The sequence below is a fragment of the Varanus komodoensis genome, unplaced genomic scaffold (genome assembly GCF_004798865.1).
Source record: "Varanus komodoensis strain SLA01 unplaced genomic scaffold, ASM479886v1 scaffold2, whole genome shotgun sequence".
Classification (NCBI taxonomy): domain Eukaryota; kingdom Metazoa; phylum Chordata; class Lepidosauria; order Squamata; family Varanidae; genus Varanus; species Varanus komodoensis.
Window position 1 is genome coordinate 13738662 of NW_025335568.1, and position 23667 is coordinate 13762328.

General features: G+C 45.4%; 1 protein-coding gene across 1 annotated transcript in view; it reads left to right on the plus strand.

Moving 5' to 3' along the window:
• Nucleotides 1-7263: 7263 nt before the first annotated feature.
• Nucleotides 7264-23667, plus strand: part of LOC123023071 (probable E3 ubiquitin-protein ligase HERC6) — a 28711-nt gene continuing 12307 nt past the window's right edge. Inside the window, exons 1-14 of the mRNA XM_044429437.1 lie at nt 7264-7524; nt 8872-9028; nt 11082-11152; nt 12273-12500; nt 14222-14316; nt 15131-15258; nt 15939-16075; nt 17301-17368; nt 18815-18945; nt 19655-19714; nt 19841-19937; nt 21512-21740; nt 22445-22596; nt 22706-22819. Coding sequence (XP_044285372.1) covers nt 7281-7524; nt 8872-9028; nt 11082-11152; nt 12273-12500; nt 14222-14316; nt 15131-15258; nt 15939-16075; nt 17301-17368; nt 18815-18945; nt 19655-19714; nt 19841-19937; nt 21512-21740; nt 22445-22596; nt 22706-22819 — 1911 coding nt within the window. The 5' untranslated portion in view covers nt 7264-7280. The remainder of the gene's footprint in view (nt 7525-8871; nt 9029-11081; nt 11153-12272; nt 12501-14221; nt 14317-15130; nt 15259-15938; nt 16076-17300; nt 17369-18814; nt 18946-19654; nt 19715-19840; nt 19938-21511; nt 21741-22444; nt 22597-22705; nt 22820-23667) is intronic.

Below are 23667 nucleotides of genomic sequence, written 5' to 3' on the forward strand. Positions count from 1 at the left end.
TAGATGTGTGTCTAAACTGCTGAATCTGCTATGATGCAGCTATCTTAGCCAGTAGATTCCCCCAGCCGGGCAGCATTACTTAAGGGTGCAATCCCATGCAAGTTTAGACAGAAAAAAGTTCAAGAACTCCAGCCAGCTGGACTTTTTTTCTGGTTTGGTTAGTGTTACAGGTCTGGGAGGGGGATGACTTGAGGAAGAGCTTCTGTACAAAGTCCCCTTCCCCCAAAATAATGATAGGCTGCCGCATGTATGGTTGACTCTCCCGATGCATCCTGTTCTGTCCAGCTGCTTGAAAAGTTTTAAGCCATTCTGCCAAGGGGCCCCTCCTCTCCAGCCTAGCTTTTGGGAGAAATTAAAAGAAAGGCACTTTGGATTTTCTCGGCTCAAAGCCCTGTAGACATAGACTGTAACAACAATTTTAAAAAACACCCTGGTAAAAATGGAAAGAATACAAGGGACAGCTTTGCAACTGGGCAGTTTTGTGCACAAGAAAGGTTTCATTTCTTTATTTAAAATATTTATATCCTATCCTATATGCAAATCGTCCCAGGATGGCTTACAAGAACGAAAACAATACACAAAACAGTAATTAACAACAATTAGCAACAATTTCCTTGAATTCACATTACTTTCTCAAATAATGTCTTTCATGAGCAGACTTCCTTGCAGAGAGATGATCTGAAAGACAGAGTCCAGAGCCCTCTTGATTAAATGTGGTTAGGAAGACCCAGAGTGAGCGCAAAGTCACCTATTTATGGGAATCTTAGATCAGTGAAAGGCAGCCTCTTTGTGGAGACGTCGTGTTGTTTTTCCTAGCAGTGCAATACCCACCCTCCATTTTTGATGCTGGTGGTGTCAGGACAGAATGAGTGAACGCTTTGCCATAATGTGGCAGCTGAAAGTCTAACACTGTAAGAACAGCTTTAGCACTGTTTTAAGATGGGATTCCAGGACAGATCAGGAATCCATGCTGCAAGCCTTGCTTCCCATGTACATTTTAGAGATGCTAATGCTTGCAAGTCCTTTGGAGGTATATTCTTAGATAGGCTGATATTCTTAGATTAACTACCACAACACTCTGGCTCTTTCTGGAACCTAGTGCCCTCCAGATGCTTTGAAGTACAGCTCCCATCATCCCCAGGCAGCATCCATTTTGACTGAGATTGAGCACTGGTATCCTCCACTAGTCTGGAGAAGGCTGGCAGAGCAAATTCACATAGAAGTGTTTTCCCACTGGGGAGCAGTCTTCACTTCCTCTCTCTCTCTCTGGTCATCAAGGGTCAAGACCAGATTTTGCTGAAAAACAGCAACAAAGTCAACACTACCATCTGGCAAAGTATGCAAGCAAGGATGGGTTTGACATTAACTTTATCTGTTTTCAAGATGAGAGATTTGAGCAGAATACCTGCTCCTCAATATACACCAGCGCACCTGATTCCTCTTCCACATGGAGGAAAACCCTGAGAGAAGACATTTGTGGCGATGTGCCCTCAAAATGACAGGAGAATGAATTTGCCAAATGATTCCTTACCACTAGGAGGCTCAACTAATTGCAGTGAATTGCATGTTGGCAATTCTGGTGTGCCATGCATCATTGACTGAGAGTACTGGTTAACTGGCAATAAAAGGAAATATAAATGTAATTTATATTATTGCTCCTTGCTTGCCAAAGCAATAAACAGTTGCAGGGACAGAGCTAAAGCACCACCCTTGAATGCTGAGTGTGAGTCACTGGAGCAACTCCTTTCCAAAGAAATGTTACAAAATCTACGACTGTTTAACTTATGAAACAAGTAAGTGAAGATTCATGATAGAGGAGCACAAAATGATGCATGGTATAGAGCAGTGGTCCCCAACTTTTCTATGCCCCTCACCCCTAGAAAATGCTTGGTCTATGTTCGCCAAGCCTACAAAAATAATACCACATTTGATGATGAAGTCGAATTTCTAATTTTTAAACCACAAATTGAAACACATACAGTAATGTGGCGAACAAATTGAAAAACAATGACAAAAAAGCTTTTAACTCAATGCATAAAACTCAAATATAAACTGAGCAATTAGAAAAAATGTAAACAATAAAATCAATGCCAGTTGTGAACACAAGATTCAATTACTGCTTTGTTCCTGCTTCTCATTAAAGATTTTGTCAAAACGTGGAACTTTCTTGCTGATTGCAATCCACAACTCTGTCTGTAGACTTGTGATTCCTAGATTTCATCTTGATTGACCAAAGAGAAATGAATCCAAATGCAAGGACAATAATAATAATTATTATTGCAATAAAGTTTGCCAAAAAAAGTCACAATTCACCAATTTGGGTGAATTGCAGCACAGCCTTCCTCGTCGTCACACCCTCTGCAATGCTATCTTGCACTCCCTGGGGGAGGGGGCTCCCCAGGTTGGGAACCCTGGTATAGAGAAAGTGGATAAGGAGACATTTTCCCCTCTTCCATAGCAAGCCCAGGGTTGTCCCATGAAGCTGAAGGATGGAAGAGGCAGAACAGATAAAAGGAAAGATTTCTTCACACCAAGTATAGTTTATATATACTATGGAATTCACTGCCACAGGTAGTGATAGCCACCAAATTGGATGGCTTGAAAGGGGGATTGGGCAAATATATGTAGGAAAAAGCTATTAATGGCTACTAGTCCTCATTGTTATATGCTCTCTCCAAGAATAGAGGCACTACAATTATGCACACCAGCTGTTGGGGAACTTGAATGGGGAGGTGCTGTTGCATTCATCTCCTGTGCCAGAATTTTCTCTGACGTGCTCACACGTTTTCTGAACAAGTGAAATGCCAAAAAGGACTGACCGTGAGGATTCTCTCTGGCAATACAGCACATATCCCCTTCCGCAGCATACGCGCATAAATCCGCAAATCTGAGGTTAACCCTTCATGCATTTGATGAAACCTCTCGGAAAGAATCAATTTGTTTTCTCAGTGGCAGTGAGAGGGGAGACTCACCGAGGGAGGGAGGGAGGGAGGGAGCGAGCGAGCGAATAATGGCCGAGCCCTGCACAAGAGCCCCTCAAATCATGGAGCCTGCACTGGGTAGCCTGGCCGGAGCTGAATTTCAACGCTGAGTGGCCTGGGAGGATGACAGCTTTTCTCTCTGCTCTGTGATCTGGATCTGAATATACAAATCACGTCCTCCTGCGTAACTACTATAAACGCATTGGTTGGAAGTACACTGCCCTCTACTGGACCCATGTGACTTTACAGTTCTGTACGTTTAGTTTACCGAATACAAATAGGGGTACATTGACAGAGGCCGCCTGCGGGGGCAGGGATGGGGAAATTCTTGTGTTGGAAGTTTTGCGAAGGGAATGACAATACAGGCCATCCCACCGCTGTTTGCACCTGTCAAGATCTGACCCCGTGACACAGCTCCCCTTGTGATGAGCAGCAGGAGTCACCCTACGAGTGCCTGCCGGACCAAGAGCACACCTGCGAGGACTGGAGCCTTGCCGTCATGCAGCACAGCTGGGAGCTCTGATGGCTCTCTAAGAGGCTTGCCTGCTTTCACAGAGGCTCCTGACTGCGCATTTAGCTTTGCCTTCAGCCATGCCTTTCTTCCTGCCTGTTCTTGAACCTGCTTTGCCAGGTAGCTGATCCTTCCCTTTGCTTCCAGCCCTGTGACACCTGGCTGGTTATTGGCTCTTTCTGCTCCTGTACAGGGGATCCAAGAGATCACCCTGTATCATTTGATGACCCCAGCAACTGGGCAGGGTGGTAAGGCGAAAGGTCCTTTTTTGGGGACATCCTGGCCCCAGGTTGTTAAGGGCTTTGTATCCTAATAGCAGAACTTTAAACCTGGCTAGTAGTAAATTAGTGGAGAGTGATGCTCCCTCATGAAGGATTTGCAAGCTGAAAAGAGGCCATCCCTAGCAACAGCTGGGCTGTTATAGTCTGTATTAGCCCCAGTTACTGGCCCAACCCTCTGAGCAAGCACAGGTAGAGTGTGCTGCAGGAATCTTTCCTGAGCCTGGCTTTAGATCAGGCCCAGATGCATCCTAGGTTTTTAGTCTGCTGCTTCTTAAAGTATCCAAAACACCATTATCCAGAGCCAGCAGCAAAATAGCTACTCCCCCAGACAAGAAATCCCAAGCTGGTGCCTTTCTGAAATGTTGGAATGCAATTCCCATCATGCAAAGAAATACATTGCTCATCATCCTGGCTAGGAATGCTGAAACTTCCAGTCTAATATACTTGCGAGAATCAGGTTGGGGAAAAGTTACAGTATGGTTACTCACACATTGAAAAAAAGGCAAAGAGATCCTTGCTGGTCCGTCAGAAAACCAAGTACAGGTAATCCTATTATTAGCAGTAACCAGAATGTCACAAAGGCGTGCAACCTTTTGAGCTGGACACATCTGGAGAACTTGAACACTCTTGGGCACTTTGTGATTGATCAATTACTACAGATTCAGAAGTGGCTTTTTTGGTACCAGTAATTCAGAGTATAAGTGGGAATTGGAAGCCTTTAGTGAACTACTGTGAATGACCCAGCAATGTTTCAGTAAGTTTCTGTCTGCCCTATGCCACCACTCAGCTGAGATCAGCTAACCTGGCACAAGGCAGCTCTTCCCCTTGTCTCTCAGCTCCTCCTTCAAGGCCAGTGCATCTGCCTGTATGTCTCATTATGTCCTAGAACAAGAATTAGAGGTGCCACGCCGAAGCTGTTCTTAAACTGAGAGCCAGCGTGGCGTAGTGGTTAAGAGCATGGGACTGGGACTCAGGCGATCCGGGTTCGAGTCCCCGCTCGGCCATGGAGCCAACTGGGTGACTTTGGGCCAGTCACAGACTCTCAGCCCAACCTACCTCACAGGGTTGTTGTTGTGGGGATAAGATGGAGGAGGAGAGATGATGTAAGCTGCCTTGAGCCCTTTGTAGGAAAAAGGCAGGATATAAATCGCAATATAAATAAACAAACTGTGACCCTGAAAACTGGTTGGGTGTGCAAACAAAAAATACTGCCTTGCATCTTCAGTAACAACAGCAAAACCCTTCAATGCTCTTCTAGTTACGGCAGGCAAAAATACAACAGCTTGTTCCCCCCCCCCCCCCCCCCCCCCCCCCGACTTTGAACTCTCAACCTAACTTACCTCACAGGGTTGTTGCGAGGATAAAACAGAGGAGGAAAACCTTGTAAGCTTTCTTGGGTTCTCTGCAAGAAGAAAGATGGAGTATAAATGAACTGCAATAATACTGACATGCTTGTGGGGATTACCCATCCCAGATGTTTTACAGGTCTACTCTTCATATGTTTTAGCTGTTTTTAATTTGTTAAACATTTTATGATATTTTAATGTATTGTTTTTATGAACTACTACAAACTTTCCCAGAGAGATTTGGCTAATGGATGGAATAGAAATGAAATGAATGAACAATAAAAATAATTTCCAAATAGCTTTTTCACTCTTTGGGGCAGATCCGTGCTACTGAGCAAGTAGCCATTATGGACAGTTTGATCTAGTGCAGCTGCCCCACAACCCTCAAAACTCAGAGGCTCACAAGAGTCCACTGGAACATGGGCTGAGAGCAAGGGCTGATTATCGATTTTGGTCCTCTAAATCTTTTGCCCCAGCTTGTGTTGAAAAGCTCAGGCAGTGAACAAGTCGGCCCTGGCAATTCTTGCTTCCCCTTTATTACGTTTGTATCCTGCTTTTGTTCCTTTCCTGCTTATAGAACAGTGGAGTTGGAAGGGGCCATGAAGGCCATCAAGTCCAACCCCCTTCAGTTGCAGGTCACCAAGTGATGCCATTTTTTTTATTTATTTATTTATTTTAAACATTGCTATGCCGCCCCATTCGCCGAAGCCTCGGGGCGGCTCACAACATAAAATTAAGATATAAAACATTCAAATATACAACAAATTAACAATATAAAATAAGTCACCCTGGCCAGATAAAATAAGCAAATAATATTAACAATTAAAATGACGTTTAAATAAAAAGGTCTTCGCTTGGCGCCAAAAAACAAATAACGACGGCGCCAGGCAGACCTCTCTGGGGAGCGCATTCCATAGATTGGGCGCCACCGCAGAGAAAGCCCTCCTCCGAGTACCCACCCTCCTAATTTCTTTCACGGAGGGTTCCCGGAGAAGGGCATCTGTTGCTGATCCCAAGGGGTGGGAGGGCATATATGGACGCAAGCGTTCCTTTAGATATCCAGGTCCCAAGCCGTTGAGGGCTTTATAGGTCATAACCAACACCTTGAATTGGGCCTGGACTTCAGTGGGAAGCCAGTGAAGCTGACGGAGGACTGGAGTCATGTGAACACAATGCCCAGTCCCCGTCAGCAGCCTGGCAGCTCTATTTTGAACCAATTGAAGTATCCGGACCGTCTTCAAGGGTAGCTCCACTCAGATGGCTTCCAGTTTCTTTCTGAATGTCTCCGCTGTGGGGGAGCCCACCACCTCTCCAGGCCGCTGGTTCCTCTGTTGTATTGCTCTGACGCTGAGGAGGCTTTTCCTGATGTCCAGCCCTCCTCACTGTTTTACCCTCATGGCAACAACTTTGTGCAGCAGGCCGGGCTCATGGCCACTGTTCTCTAACCCAGAGCAAGGAATTGTACCAGTGAAGCTACTCCTGTCAGTGGGCCCTGCTGGCTTTGGGCATCATCAGCAAGTGCCCAGCCCTCCTTGCTGCGTTTCAGGCACACATGCCCAGGTTAACGGATTTAGCCTGAGGATGGCAGCAGCAAACTCCGTTTTATCCCTGAGGTGCTGGTGGTGCTTTTAAGTGATTTTAAAACGTGACACTGCACATGCTGAGAAATTTCTTTGGAAAGAGGGAAAAACAGGTCTAGCAAATTGCTTTTCCTGTTGCTGTCTGCTAACAGTTAAATATTGTATTGCTTGATTGAATTGCTCTAATGTATTATTGAATTGGTTTGAAATATGCTTTTTTTTTTTTTTGTTCTATTGCAAGCTGCCCAGAGAGCCCTATGGGCTATGGAGCAGCACACACCTGGAATAAATGAAATGAAAAGAGATGGTGTGTTCATGAGGAACGCGGAAGCAGTTGCAAAGCACAGGAAAGCTGCGGGGAGGGGAGTGCGGCGCTCCACCACCAAGATAATACCCGAAGGCTGCCTGGAGAGACGGGCTAGAGCCACTCGCTGCAAGAGGGCCAGCCGCGCCGCTGCTGCCCGCGGGAAAAGCCTTCTCCGCCCTCTGGGGGCGGGGCTGGCGAAGGGGGCGGGGCTATCTCTTTAAAGCTGCGCGGGGCGCCCGGGCGGCCGCTCGCTGGGGCTGCAAGGAGCGGCGAGATGCTGTACTGCTGCGGGGACGGCTCTGCCGGCCAGCTGGGGCTGGGCGAGGAAGGCGCCTCCGAGCCGGTTCGCTTCGGCCGGGGCCCCCAGACCTCGGGCCAAGACGTGGTGCGAGTGGCTTGCGGGGAGCGGCACACGCTGCTGCTCTACGCCGACGGCAGCGTGGCTTCTTGCGGGGAGAACGGTCAGGGGCAGCTGGGAAGGAAGCTCCCGTCAGGACGGGGGCGCTGCTACGTGCCAGGTAGGGCAGAGCGAACGTCTGAATGGACGGGCACGGGAGCGAGCGTGTTGGAGCGTTCCTCCTCCATCCTCCACTTCGGCGATCTCCTCCCTTCTGTCAGTATCCCTAACATCTCCCAAGCAGGGAAGTGGGAGGAAGGGGCAGACCTACGTGTCAGGAGAAGTTAACGGAGCAGCCCTCGCTTCGGAAAGTAATCATTCTTGACGAAGGCGTCGCAGAGAGACGCTCGCCCAGCCCGGACGCGTCTGAACTCGGGCTTGGCGTAATCTCCTAAGTAATGATGCCACCCCGCCTCATGATAGTATTTTATTAATTTCTTTATTTAAACTTTGTATTCCGCTCTTTACACTGTCTCAGTAAAGATAACTCAAGAACAGTCTCCATCTTCTTCTTCCGAGTAGGAAGAAAAGTAATTATAGAAACGTGTGAATGGAGAGGAGAGTCCGTAATAACAGGAAAACTATATACATGGGAAGATGTTCGCAGAAGTCTCTCGGAGAGGTAGGGGATGGGTAAATAAATTCGCACCGGGAGAGTCAGCCCCGGCAAAAACAAGAATGTTGCAGCTTCGGGAAAAGGGCGACGGAAACGATCAAGGTGCTGGTGCAGGTCCGCTACGGCGAAAGCTTGCAAGAGCGAGGAAGGTTCAGAAAAACGGCGAGGATCCATGATCTGAAAGAGCAGGCTGGATTTCAGTGGGAGAGTTTCTGTTTCCACCCTGGCGGCTATCAGCTTCCAAACAGGAGTCACGCAAACACTTTCTGTTTCCTTTCCTTCTGATTGAGAGCGTCTCTCGCCCGCAAACTTTCGATTTCCTGGGACCCTTTTGTTTCTCGTGCAAAATTGTAAAGCCGGAGGGGAAAGATTAGTCATTTACTTTACAGCTCTCACTGTCTGTGATTAAGCCTTAGGAAATGCATTGGTGCCTTTCAGAATGGGGTGGGTGAGGAACTTCCCAAAAGTGGGAAAACCCTCAACCATTGGAGATTAGGGAAAAGGGAAGGAGTCTCCAGTCCTGGTTTTCTGCACCCCTGTTTAAAGGATGCTAGGATGGCATAGTTGCCTTGGGAGGATACAATTCAGATACCCGTGTTGAAATTCAGGTCACCTGCTTGCATGGAGTTTTCTCCTGTGAAGGCTAGAAACATGTTTTGTATGTGCTTTAAGGCAGTTGTGTTTCTTAATTAGCAACCGAATCCTATATTAATTCATACATTGCATAGCAGCAAACGTAGGTTGAATTTTTTTTTTTAGGTTGAAATTTTTTATTTAAATAAAACATGTACTTTTGATGACTGTACAGATATACAAATCTATGACCTTTTTCCTTTGTCTCCTCTCTGAAAGAACAAATCCAAGCACTGGAAACAACAGTAATCGTCCACATAAGTTGTGGGAAGGAACATTCAGTGGCCCTTAGCAACAGTGGAAATGTTTTTGCATGGGGAGCTGGTGCTTCCGGGCAGCTGGGCACTGGAGAATTAAAAGCAAGTTTCATTCCAAAGTAAGTGGCAATGAATTCCAACGGTTAAGCTAGAGTTGTGTAATACCTAAACATATGGGTGAATGGAGAGTCCAAATCCTACCACGGAAAGTTCCCATAAAACTCAAAATAAAAGCTGCAGTCGATGAGGAACCCCAAGGACATAACACCCCACTTATATTTACCATCTTCCTATTAGGGAGCTTCCATGTTAGATGGAACTGGTGGAATCATAGAAGAACATAGCATATGGAATCATAGAGGACATGTGGACCTTTCAGTCCAAGCCAGGGAAGATTAACCCCTTTCAGCACAAGGGCCAATGCCATTTCAGAGAAGCTCCTAAGGGATGCATGCCAGCAGTGGTGGGAGCTGAAGGCAAAGTAGGAAGAGGTTCTGCACACCTGTTTTACAAGGGATGTTATGGCCAGCTTGAATAGCCTACTCAGCCAGACTATACTAGTGGCACCCTATGCACCGTCAAGGGAAAGAGGCTTTTCTTCTGTAATCAGTTGCAGGTCTCTGCTAGAGCTAAAGTCCAGGCTTGAGAATGCTGGAATTGCAGTGCTGATGCTCTGACTGAGGTCAAGGGCAAACGCCTCCACTTAGCAAACCTACTGAATAGTCAACTGCCCCAGTGGCTAAACAATGAAGAATTCTTGAAAAGCCATCTCAGAGCTGACGATGAGCCATGATCGGAAAACCAAGAGATTCCTCAGAATCTCCACCTAGGCAAGGGGAGGAGAACTGAAAGAGAAATACTTCAATGGGAAAGGAAGTTGGGGGTCTTTCTGTCTTAAGTACAGGGGTTAAGAACATCCCTCCCACAAAGTAGGAAACCTTGAGAGGCAGGCCCCAGAGGAGACTGCACCAAGGATTTTTTCCGGTATGGGAGCTAGTTTGTAGGTTTCTCAAAGGGTGGAAGGAAAAACCTGAATCAGGAATTTGTGCATCTTCAGTAAATGAGGGAGGCAGCTTGTGCAGGGCTGTATTAACTAGATTGTATTTTCTGTTTTATTTGCCCTTTACTGCTGATTTGCCACTTTAAATTAGGGCTAATGGAGTGGATTAGAAATTTAATAAATATAATCGTTTACTGCCTTGTGCTCTGCATCTGACCCACCTTTCCCCATTTTGTACCAATAAATCTTTCCCCCCAAACTGCAAATGCTGTGCTTTGGGGTGAAAGTGGGAAGGCTTACAAAGGGACATACAACCTCATTGGTCTTGCTGATACTGATTCAAAGACCAGGGTGCACACGATGTGCTGAGCAAAACCTGTAACCGAGCTGTGCTTCCCTAAGGACACGAGGGCATGCAAAACAGCCCAGCATAAGAGACCCTAGAAGGCATAAAAGACCCATTCCCAAGCACTTGGAGACTGAGGAGACTAGGTTTGTTTAACTCTCTTTGGTAGCATCTAGTACCAGTTTTGGGGGCATTCCACCAGGTCTTGCGTCGGGCACCAGAATCCCACAAGGATATGTTTGTTTATAATGGAAGATGTTTCAGTGTCTCTCCCATTGCCTTTTCCTTCACCACCACCTAGTGGTTTTAAATGGGTGCATCCCTTCTTATCTATTTAGTACAGCTGCCCTTAACAACTACTCTTTCTTTTTAAATGGTTATTACTCTGTTAAATTGCTCTGCTGAATGTCCTTATTTTACTGGGCACTCATCCTTGTGTTAAAGGATAAAAGTCAAAGGGTAGGATTATTCTGTAAATTATTCACTTTTACAGAAACTTTGCATAACATTAAATTGGGGTTACAGATTTAAATGCATTGATTTTCAATAACAGCTTTAAAAATGGAATATTTAATCATAAGCAAGCTTAATAAAGTATGCTTTTGTTATTGCTTTAACACTTGACCCCAGATATAACTGGTCAATTGGAAAAGTCTTTCTTTTTATCTATCAAAAGCCAAATTGTCATTTTAAATGTACTCTCAGTGCATTAAGAGTACAACCCTAAGAATGTTTATTTGATAAAAATTGTTTTGTATCTGGAATGCTGATGGATTCTGCTAGCTGTAAAATCCTAAATTTTTGCTTATCCTTTCTTATTTTTTAGGAAAATAAATGATTTATCGAGAATAATACAGATCGCTTGTGGACACAACCACACAGTAGCACTATCAGAAGGTAATAAGAAGTTTCAGTTCTTCTCTCTGCAAAAAATATTTACCCTGTTATATGGCTTAATGAAAACCAAGGCTAGGGGACCTGACCCCCAGATGTTGGACTCCGATTCCCATATGCCCTTGCCCATGGAAAGAGATGATGTAATTCAACATCTGGAAGGCCATGTATTTCCTGCCCCTGAACAAGTGGGTTAGTTTTGTATGCTGGCACAGCAGTTGTTTTAGGCCTGCACAAATAATTTTCCTGTTGACTTGTGGGGGCGGGGGGGGGGAAGAGGGACATAAGGTTCTCCAGATGTGTTTTGTTCTTGTTTAGAATTATCTACAGCAGGATTAAGCAGAAAGTAGGCGTTTTGTATTTTATTTCCCAGTATTCCAGACCATTGGCAGAGGCTTCTGGGAGTTAAAGTCCAATACTTTTTATTAGAAAAAAGTGTAGCCTGGGGGAAAAAGGCATGGAAGGGGAGACATGACAGAAGGTGTACACAATTGCACATGTGACACTTGCCTTTAGGGCAGAGTCTCCTGCACTGGAGTCCTTCCGGACCCGACCTGGAGTTGTCAGGAATTGAACCTGGTGCCCCATGCATTGAATTGTGGTCTTTCCCTGAGACTCGCAGGTGATCAGGCTCGTGGGTGGCAGGCAAGCTTCACTGAAGCCCTGCTTGCCTGCAACAGCCGGTGCAGTCCTGCAACTCATAGGTATGGGAAAATATGGGTACACACTGCAGTCCAAGAGGCTGGCCTTTGCCAGAGACACTGTAAAGGGCAGGATACAAAACATAAATAAATACATGTACGGATGTTCTAGAACAGGCTATGAAATCCTCTGTGACCTTAAGGGGACCGGGGAAAGTACAGGTGCCTCAGCTGATACATCGACATGGAAAGGGTGCTCTCGCTGTAGGAAGTCCAGAGTGCTGGAACACATTTCGATATCTTTGGCCCTGGTCTGTTTGATCCATTTGCACGAGAAAGCAGAGCACAAAATGTTCTCCAAGCCTGACTTTGACCTTCAGGTTGAAAGTGGTTCTCTACCACTGTTTTAAAGGATCAGAAGGATGTTTAATGTACTCTATTCCCCCCCCTTCCCCCCCCCTTTGCTTCCTTTTCAATTGAAGATGGCAGAGTTTTTTCATGGGGGCAGAACACCCATGGCCAGCTGGGGCTGGGAGAAGATATCTCTTCCCGGGAAAAGCCGCAGCAAGTTTCCACGCTTGATGGCATCCCGCTAGCTCAGGTGGCTGCTGGCGGGACACACAGTTTTGCCCTGTCGCTTAGCGGAGTTGTGTATGCATGGGGACGGAACCATGCGGGGCAGCTGGGCTTGAGCCAAACTAACCCAAAAGGTAAGTCTGCTTTCAAATTCGCCCACGCAGGTGTGGTGAGTGCCCCTTGATTGCCTCCCCGCGTGGGTTAGATTAGCCATCTCCATGCTGCACTCTCAGACAAGTTGGGCTCCAACCCCCATCAGCCTGAGATAGAGGCCCAGGCTACTGGCTGGGGGGATGGGAGTTGTACTCCAACTGATCTAGAGGGTTAAATAATGGCTTTGGAAACACTTATCCCATGAGAGTATTACATACTTAAGAGGGAAACAGAAGTAGAGATTGTTTTGAGAGCTAGGTTTGATTTTTTTCCAGAAGCCAGAACAGGCTCGGCCCTGTAAACCGCTGAGAAGCACTTAATTTAAATAGGCAAAATTGGATTTTATAGTTTGTGCCCAGTTATGGAATAATCTCCCCAACAAGGCCCATCTGCCACCAGCTCTGTCACTCTTTGGGTGCCAGGTTAAGACTGCCCCCCCCCCCCCAGTCTTTTGAGGAAGGATCTTAGCAGAACAGAGCTGGAAGGGGCCAAGAAGGCCATCGGGTCCAGCCCCTGCTCAGTGCTGGACTCCAGGTTAAAGCATTTGTGCCAGTGTTCTTGATACATCCCGTTTGTACTGAAATTCTTTCAGCTTCTAAGTTGTTTTAAAAGTTTGAAAATGGGGAAAGGGTTATGCTTGCCAGGATCTGAAGCCATGGCACAGTCCCTGCCGCGTCCGGGGGATGACCAACACGTTTCCTCCTGTAAGAGCCTGGAGGACCCGAAGCACACCAGTGAAACTGGTGGCTGGGAGCTCCGGAAGGCTCTGCAAAAGGTTTCCCTGGGCTGGTCAGCTTTGCCACACCACATATGGACCTTTGCGCTGGCCAGATGGTGTGCCTGATTTATTTATTTATTTATTTGTTTATTTATTAAAACATTTCTATGCCGCCCCTTGCCGAAGCCTCGGGGCGGCTTACAACACAATAAAATACAAAAATAACAATATAAAATTAACAATATAAAATAAATAACAATATAAAAGAAGTCGCCCTGGCCAGATAAATAAGCAAATATTTTTAACAATTAAAATGACGTTTAAATAAAAAGGTCTTCGCCTGGCGCCGAAAAACAAATAACGACGGCGCCAGGCGGACCTCTCTGGGGAGCACATTCCATAGATTGGGCGCCACCGCAGAGAAAGCCCTCCTCTGAGTACCTACCCTCCTAATTTCTTTCATGGAGGGTTCCCGGAGAAGGGCCTCTCCCGCAGATCTCAAGGGGCGGCCGGGCGTATATGGATGTAAGCGCTCCTCCAGGTAACCATCCTCCAGTTTTGCTCCGTGCTTGACTTTGGCCTGCTGCTAACTTTGGTCTTGCCTCAGCTCCAGCTCTACCTTGCCAGGTACCTGATCCTTGCCTTTGCCTTGCTGTGCCTTGTCCATATCTGCCTTCTGGCCCAGCTCTGCCTTGTTGGCATCTGACCTTGCTTATTCCTGCTTCTGCCTTTGTCCTTTGGACCTGCCAGGGCTTGCTGGCTAGCTGACTCTTGTTCGTTCCAGATTTGCCCCTGGCCCTCCTGCATCAATGCCAAGGTCTCCATCCCCCCAGTCCTGGTGCTCTTCCCATGGATATCTACCATCTGCATCTCAGGCCTGTCAATGCAGCATTGTATTGTATTTCTGTGTGTGCATAAATGGTTGTGAACTGTCTGGAAGGCTTCATCGGTTGCGCATTATAATCTGATATGCTTCGCCAACAGAGAAAGTCTTCAAGCCACACTCAGTTGGCGCTCTGAGAAGACTTGATGTGACCTTTGTTAGCTGTGGAGATGAGCATACTGCTGTTCTCACCCAGGTACGCTCTAAATGACCTCTCAATGATCCAGTAAGCAGTTCATATCGCAGGGGGTCAAAATATTAGGTGTGAAAGGGATGTTTGAAGTGTCATAATCCCAGTCCTTGCAGGTGGTCATGGTTCCATGCTGCTTCTCTAATGGTAAGTGTCTTGCCATGAGAACTGTCTGAATAGCATGAGCAGCCTTTGCGCCAAGACCACACATTTTGGGCAACTGAGGGCAGTATTAGGGTAGTTATTATGCCCCCTGCATGGGTTCAAAAGTTCTGGAATCCCAAAGAAAAGATATGCAAGATCTAGGTGTGCCTGCCAAGGAGACGGATTGGCCTGTTGAGTAGCTCGGGAGCAGCAGCAGTCAATCCGCAAGGCACCCATCAGTCAGGGCAGAGGAAGAGTGAAGCCTGGCCCAGGAAGAGGGATTGGGCCAAGTGCCCACCCTCTGTTTACAGCAAAGCACATGTGTGAGCTTTCTAGTTATGTGGGTTACATTTATGCCAGTTTTAGGGTCACACCATGCCTAACTCTGCAAATTAGTAAAATACTCTTTCTCAGCATAAACTGGTGTTGGCATTGCTAGCGATCGATCAAGGTTATATTGTGGTTGATGGGAGTAAGAAGAGGCCAGTGCCACAATCTAATAATTTGGCCTAAGTCTGGAATGCCATCTTGTGAGTATGCCTGATAGGCAAGCACTTACTCATTATTTATTGAGTCATAAATAATTACTACATGTAGTAATTGAACTGGAAAGATGCAGTGGAAATTACTAATGCTGCATCCTGCTGAAGCACTTGTTTGCTGTACCCTCGCACAGAATGGCAGTGTTTTCACTTTTGGAGACAACAGTGCTGGACAGCTGGGACACAGCTCTTCAGCCCGAAAGGCTGGCCCTCAGAGGGTTGACGGCATTGACGGTCCTGTTTCCCATCTGGCATGTGGAAGGTACGTACCAGAGCTTTCCTCCTCATTTGTTTCTCCTCCTCCTCCCTCCTCTTCTGCATAATGTACGACTTAAATCATACATCATGGATGCTGCAACAACCATTGTTGATTTAGTGCCATCCATTCCATCAGGTGCCTGTTAATGATGTTCCAATTTTACCCTCTGTGGCTTAAGCTGAAAAAATGCTGGTATTTTTGGCCCTGCCTGTTTTTCTAGCACTCCTGCCCTCCCCACAACCTCTATCGTTGGAATACAGCTCCCAGGTGCAACTTTATCACTGAATTTGGCCCTTGGTATGAAAAAGGGTTGACTTTTCTCATATATGCAAAGTCCTGCCATGTCAGAGTGTTTGCTTTGAGTCTTGCATCTCACCGTGAGCATGTTTGGTGGTACGACAGTGACTTAATGTACAACCCTCTGGTAACCTAGTCAGAAAAAGGGGCTGCTACTGCTAGCATGCCCATTCAGCTATTCCGGTGTTATTCCACAGGGCAGGACTAAGCATCCTTCAGGCTTCCAGATATGTTGGGCTGCAGCTCTCCACAGATCTAGCCAGTGTCGCCAATTTGCATGGACTTGTGGTTGAAAACATCTGGGTAACACCTAATGGTCTAGCCAGCTCTATTGTACAGACTCAGGCATCAGATATACAGAACCTTTCGCTGTTCTTCTCCAACAGTTACCACACACTTGTTCACGTATCTGCTTCTGGCCAACTTATGTCCTTTGGATGTGGACCTCTGAGAAGTGGAACATCTGACAGGAAACAGGATGAAGCACCAAGATTTAACATCAGTGATCTGGTTTCCCCTAATGGTACTTCTTTAAAACACCCCTCCCTGCACTCGGAAACGGAATACAAAGCCATAATAACAATCCAGTCAAAGCTAAGCACTGAACTGGCTCGGGTAGCTTCACTCAAAACGAACCTTTTGAGGTTTTAAGAATATGCAAAATGTGGGTGGTTCTTTGGGAGTAGGGGGAGAACCACCAGAGGTTCTTTCAGTTCAGCTCAGCCTCCAGCCATCAAAATTCCACTTTTGCCTTTGTTTGGGAATTTTCTATTCTAGGGATTGTAGTGGGGAGAATAGGTAGTAACCAAAGCCATCTTTCTGGGGAGAGGGGGCTGCCATTTCTCTAGAAGGCTCCTTGGGCAAGGTTCTAAAATGCAGCAAGTGGCTACTATTCAGGATGGCTTTATACTCTTTTATCCGAGCAGCATTCCTCTCAGTACTAGCGGCTGGGGAATAAGAGCAGGGTGATGGGCTTGTTATGCTTGTATCCTACTTGTGGACATCCCAGGGGCCATTGATTGGCAACTGTGTGAAATACTGGACTAGACAGGTCTTTGGTCTGATCCTGCAGGGCTCTGATGTTCCCATGTTAATTATGGAGAAACAACTTGGCAGCCACCAGCCGCTGGAGCTATGAATGGTTCTGCTGAGTTCTCCCTTTAAAGTTGCAGTTTCTATGTCCAAAAGTCCAAAAGAAGGGAGCTAGTTTCCAAGCATTTTAATACCAAGTTTCTAGTCCCTGTGGCTGTGAAGACATGTTAAAAGCTTGCAGGCAAAACCTACGGAAATGTGAGAACTCAGGAGTCTGGGTAAGATTTGCAGCAATTCAGAGTGGAGCATTAGTGCCCTGCAAAACCTGACCAATACAGCTGGGATCAAGCTAATGTGAAATTGCAGTATAAATCTCGTTTATTGTTCAGTCTGCCTAATTTATACAGATCACAGAATTCTAATTTTCTTAGTGCAGAGGTCAGATTAGCCTGTTTGCCTTTTGTGTGAAGTACACACAGCTGAGTACAGAACAGAGATTTGCTGTAGTGTAAATCATCTTAAAGGGTTAATTAGAAGCAGTAAACTTAGAAGATGCAAGTTGCATGTAGAGTCTTACTGGACATCTTAAAACTATCCCAGTGAAGTTGCATGGGGGAATGAGAGGATTCAGGGATATTGGATGGGGAAAATGATACAAATATCATACTTAATGTGAACTAAGGATTGAGGATTAACCAAGTTTTGAATCTTTGCAGATCTTTTCGGCATCCGAGTAAAACAGATTTTTGCAGGACCATGGGTCAGCTTTGCCAGCACTCTTCCGGTAGATTGTTCATCTCTTCTCTAAATGGTTGGCTTTGGGGGATACCCTGCATGAGCAGAACACTAATTCATGTTGTAGGGTGCTTAGATCTTTTGCAGGGGGTCTTCTCAGTTGTGGTACCTCACTAATGAATGAGGTGTGTCTGATACCTAATGACATAATTTTTCCTCCATGCATTTTAGAGACTGAATTCAGATTTGTTTAATGGCTGTTTAATTGATACTTTTGGTTGTTTGGCATCATATTGTATTTTATTCTTTCAAATATTTGTATTATACTTTTAACTGTTCTGTGTCATTTTAGACTTTCAACTATTTGTAGTTTGAGACTATTCACTATTGGCTGGATTGGAAATTTATGTATTATTTTAACACTTTTGTATACCATCTCATAGCCACATGGCTCTCTAGACAGTTTACATGATAAAACCAACAACATAAAAATCTTAAATGCATACAGTTTAAACAATTAAAACCAGAAAAGCAATAATATAACAACATAGGAGCACCAAATAGTTTAACAGATTGGAACTATCTCAAATGAAGTAACTAAATTTTACATTAAAATATAATTAAAATTAAATTCCAATTAAAATCATAAAGACTTAAAATGCTATTTGAATAAAAACGTCTTAGTCTGGTGCCAGAATATGCATAAAGATGGCGCTTGATTGATTGATTTCTCTGGGAAGTCGATTGTGTAGATGGGGTGCTACAACCGAGAAGGCCCTGGAAGGTCAAAAATAATAGTGTGATTTAATATATTTATATCCTGTTCTTTTCCTGGAAGGAAATTATGCAGCCTAAAGCAGCTAGCATAATTCTCACAATAATAACCCTGGGAGGTAGATTGGGCTGAGAGTCAGTGACTGGCCCAAGTCACCCAGTGAGTTTCGTGGCCTTGTGGAACTAGAAAGCAGATCTTCTAACCAACGTGCACTGGCTCACACAAACAAGTCACGATCCCATGCCAGGAGTTCAAATTTTGAGCTGCTCAAGAACACACAAACATGCAACCTTCAGGCTTTTTTCTTCCCCCCCCCCCCCCCCTCACATTTGCTATAGGAAGAATATCTGATCTACCTTACAAGGTTGCAGGGGGATTATTGAAAACATATTTGAAGATGCGTTCATATGTAGCTCTTGGTGAGACAGATAAACCAGTGAATGCCAAGTTGTCAAAATAAGAGCTGTTTCCCTCCCTGAAATAACTATTGTTGCTGTGACTCAATTTCTCAGTTGCATTGACAGCACAGTTTAGACAAGTCAACCATGGTGGTCCCAAGCATACTATATCAAGCTTAGTTTTCACTTGTTAACAGTTAGCCTCCTCAGTTGTTAGTGTATGTTAGTTTATCCTCAGCCTGGGTTCTTTGCCCTCTATTGGGTTTTGTCATGAATAATCAGTTTATGTTAAGGTGGTGTTGTGTCGTCTTCTGTTTTAAAGACTTCTGCCGCTGCAAACGAATCCACTGTTGCGGAAGACTTGCCAAAGATTAGGCATATGGACAGGGCGTGCATTGAGAAGTGGATGTCAGTAACAGACAGTGAAATCCATCGAAAGGCAGAAAGCTTGCAGTTTGTATTCGCTCCTATTTTTCCTTGGGTGGGAGTGGGGGTAGGGAAGAGCCTAAGCCAAGTATGCCGATCCTCAGACTTGAGTTTAGATTAGACAGGGTCTAATCTGGCCCTCCATGGTTCTCCAGGCAGTCGTGTCCCCTTTTCCCTGACCTCCAATCGTGTGTGGCTTCTTAGCAGTTGTGCGCCCACCCACCTGCGCAGACAGAGGCATGGGAACCGCTGCAGCTGCCTGCCAAGTCTGCAGAACCCCAACATTCTCAGATCAGTGGTAACATGGGGGTTTCACCTCCCATCAACCACTGAAGATAGCCTGGGAGTTCCATTCCATGGGTGTGAACTTAGAGAAGGCAGAGCATAGGGGTACCCAACCTAGCATGGGCCAGAAAGGGTACCTGTGTGCACCAGATGTTCACCAGCTGTATGTTGCTCTCCTCTGTTCTAGTGCACATCCTGTTTCTCTTAAAGCAGGCATTACCACTGTAATTACTATGGCTTTAAAAATCATTGAAAATATATTCTAAAATTATTCTTAATTGTTATCACTGGGTGATACAGAAATAGGGCTTTGGCTATTGGAAGGTATAGAAGTGAAATTATGCCCCCCCTCCCCCCCCAATATCAAGCATATATCAGGAGAAAATCCAATATGCATATACAGTACAGATGTACTGTTGTTTCATGGTGGTGTTTCTTTTCTTTTTTACAGAGAAGTGAAAGCAATATTTTCTTCCCCTCCTTGCTTAACAGCAAGTTTTTTAAGACCTAGGTGAGTAGTCTGCATGATGCTATATAGAACTATGCGAAAAGTGCAGGAGAATTTGTGTACAATCTTGTTGGCAAATGAAACATTTCCGTTCTCTTACAAATTGTCACATGAGGTCCTTTTTTCTAGATCTTCTCTGGAGCGTTATGATGATATAGCAGTGGATCTGCAAAAGGCAAGAGCAACTTTTGAGGAGCTTGCCAAAAAAGAATGGATTTCAAGGATGGTAAGAGGCAAGGAGTGGAAGAATTCTTGCAATGGAACAAAAACTCATTCTGCAGAGTGAAATTAAGAGAGAGAAGCCCTGCTTCCTAGCAGATGCATATACTCTAATTGATTCAAGTAGCTCCTTTTTTCTGCTTTGAATAAGCCCTTGATTTGTGTGTGTGTGTGTTTTTAACAAGCCACTCTGTGTGCATATCTGTCACTTTCTCCCTGTGCATCACCTTTTTCTCAGAGGATAAGGGAGGTAGTATGCAGTCAGAAGGTTTTCTCTCAAGGTACCTCTTGCGCCCTTTCGGAAGTAACAGTTATGAACTCTTAAGAACGTGGTGGCTGGAGAATGCTGGAAGTGGTAGGCCTTTTTCTGTCTAAACTTGCATAGGATTGCGTTTTAGACCAGACCATGGGAAACTTTCAGCCCTCGGGTCTGGTACATGTGGGGGTGGGGAATCCCATCAGCCAGTCAGTTAATGTCCCCAGATCCAAATCTGTAATCTCTGTAATCTCCTGGAGACAACTGGTTTTCCCTTTGTTTGCCCTCACTCTCTGTATTTAGATCTGGAAAAAGTAGGTGTCAATGGAGATTTTTAAAAAGGCTGATTATAGTCATTTATGAACTATATATTTGGACATTTTTGGAGGGTTGCTAGGGAGTGGAGGGCTAGCTATCTTCTTCTAAAAGCTGTAACCCTCCTAAGAAATCCCCTGAATTTTCAAATTTTTCAAAAGCTGCCATGGGTACCCATGGAAGCTTAAAGTACTGATTGGAACCAGGTGGGATATGAGTGGAGAGAGAAAACTGATGTGTGGATGCGGTTTGAGCAATGACACTGGAGACCATGTGCCAGCAGTGTGGTAGGCGCACTAATGGGCCCAACCTTTACTTGCATGCATCCATTGGTGTGCTTGTCTAGCGTCACTTTGGCCCCTGGTTCAAAAACGCTTTCTATGCCCATGGTTTATATGCTTCTAAGATAACTAGTATCTTGATCTAGAATGTAGTTTCTGCAGATATGCAGTAGAACATGCTTAGATCTTTCCATGCGGACCTTCCCACCCACACAGAAACTAGGGGTGAAGGAAGGAGTGGGTTTTGTGTGTGCCTGCACTTACGCAATGGCCATCTTGAAAATCAGCTTATTTCCTGTATTTGCCCTCTTTTTTGTTTAGCTTGAATAAGGAGATTGCATTTTTGACAGGAGAAGCACGTGTTTTTTTTTTTTTTAAGTACACTGAAAATGCACATTTTAAAAAGATTTTTAAAATGTGCTTTTTTGAGTACAGACATTAAGTAGCTAATGCATGGGCATTCTTTAGAGAATATAATCAGCTTGCATTTGTATTTGGTGTTGCGAACTTGCAAACTTGGACAAGATTTTCACCTGTCCCTAACGCTCCTGCCCTTGATTTGTACATATGGAACATATGGCTTGAGATCAGAGGTGGACATCCAGTGAGATTCTGCTCTATTCCATGCCTTTGCGGGCCTCATGGAATCACGTGTAAGAAAGGGGCGGGCGGGCTGGTGCATTGCAATCCGTCCCCAGCTGAATGTGTTCTTTTTCCCATTGGCTGCAGATCACTGACTCACTGATAAACAGCCTCATTCCTGCTCTCCCGCTGAATTCTCTTCACAAAGAAGCCTTTTCTGTCTTCCTTCTGCTGGCCGAATGCATGGAGGCTCTTTCTCTCCAGCTACGCCCTGAATGCATGATAGGATTCCTTGAATCCTCAAATGTGCAGAGTTTGGGTGTGCACTTTGCAAAAGCTGTCACTGGCTTGCACAAGCGATCTTCAGTCATTCTAGGTAAGCATTCTAGGTACAAAGAGGACTCCAATCTCGTTGTCTTTTGCCTTGGGTCAAATTAGACATCCCTTTCCCAGAATCCAAAAACCATGGCTTAGAAATCAGGAGCAGCTTTGCAGTCTCCTCCTCATCCTCTCCTCTCAAGGTGCATAGTCTGTCATTTTGCCCATTTAATATTACTCACAATGGGCCACCCTATCATTAGGTAGTGAAACAATTGCGGATGTTGGAGGATGTGGTAGGGACCAATGGCAGCAACTGCCAGCCTTTCCTCCTGGGTCTTATCCCCACAACAACCACCCTGTGAAGTAGGCTGGGCTGAGAGTCTGTGACTGGCCCAAAGTCACCTGATTGACTCCATGTTTGGTTTGATTTAACACCCAGTCCTGAGAAGGAAGGACTCCCTGGAGAAGAGTCTAATGCTGGGAACAATAGATGGCAAAAGAAGAAGGGGGCGGCAGAGGATGAGGTGGCTGGATGGAGTCACTGAAGCAATTGGTGTGAGCTCAGGTGGACTCCAGGGGATGGTGGAGGACAGGAAGGCCTGGAGGAATGTTGTCCATGGGGTCACAATGGGTCAGACACGACTTCGTGACTAACAACAACACCCAGTCAGGCAGTGAATAGATTTTTCTACTGATTTACGATTGCTAACAGCTTTATTCCTTAAAGTAGGAAGATTTGAATGTACCTCCTTTTTTCAGAGGAATATTGGTCATTGTTGCCAGAATCATTTTTAGACCGGATAGTTCAGATGATTAAGAAGGCCGTGTTAGCTCAGCTGTGTTTTTACCGCACCTGCTCCCAGTACCAGGAAGTGATCCCTCCCCTCGAAGTGCTTAAAAGACTATACAAGGTAAGGGATGTCCATCAATTGCCAGTGTGGATTGAGAGTTCTCCCTCTCTCACTATCTGTTTGCTTTTGGGAAACATGGTTCTGAATGCAAAAGTTGTTTTCCTTCCAGGTAAACAAGGTGGCTGCTAACAAGCTGCCAGTGAGCAACTTCTACATAGATGAAATCTATAGAAGGATTAATGTGCTTACAGATGTGCAAAGATGGAATGCCCGGGCCGAAGGTGTAAGTATCACTGCTTCATGTTGCCTCCAGGTTGAGAATGAAAGTGCAGGTGGTCAGGCTAATGAACCCTGCACACGGCTGACCAGAGCTGGACAAGGTCTCGGGTTCAGTACCTAGCATCTCTCAGCGGTTGGAGTCACTATATTCGTATCCCACCCTTTTTCCTCTTGCGAGCAACTCAGAGTTGCTTACTTAGCTCCATTTTATCCTTACAACAGCAGCTTGAGAAGCAACTGGGGCTGAGGGTCTGTGGCTGGCCCAAGGTGGGGACTAGAAGCAGATTTCTCAGGAATGTTGCCATTGCTTAAGAGTGACGCTGCCAGGTTAAATTGGAAGCAGAGTCAGCCATTTTGGCCTGCAAATACCACTTCCAAGCAGCAGACGGGATCAGTGTCTGGACGTGTGCATATGAACACATGTGTCCCTTTCCAGGGTCCCTCCATTGGGGTTTCTGGAAGGGGAGGTTGTCCCATCCCTTTGCTCACTAATCAGCCGGGCAGTGGAGAAAAGTAGGCAAGGCACTGTGGAAGGAAAAAACCCCCTTCACTCTGTGCTTAGGTTTATCCAAGTGAGTAGGTTTAAAACAGGCACATCACCAATTGCAGGAGAGGCCATTGAGCCAGTCCAACCATTTCCTAACAGAAATGACCTCTGCTTTTGTAGTATTCTTTGGTTATACAGAGAGAAATAGAAACTTGTACAATTAACTTCAGAAAGCAAACTGCAATTATCATAGATGCGCCAAATAACAGTTATCTTTGAAATTAAATGTGATAAATAACCTATGATGTAGTTCGTGTCTGTTTATCAAGGATAGGTGGGCTTCACTACATTCTGAGTCTTCTCCA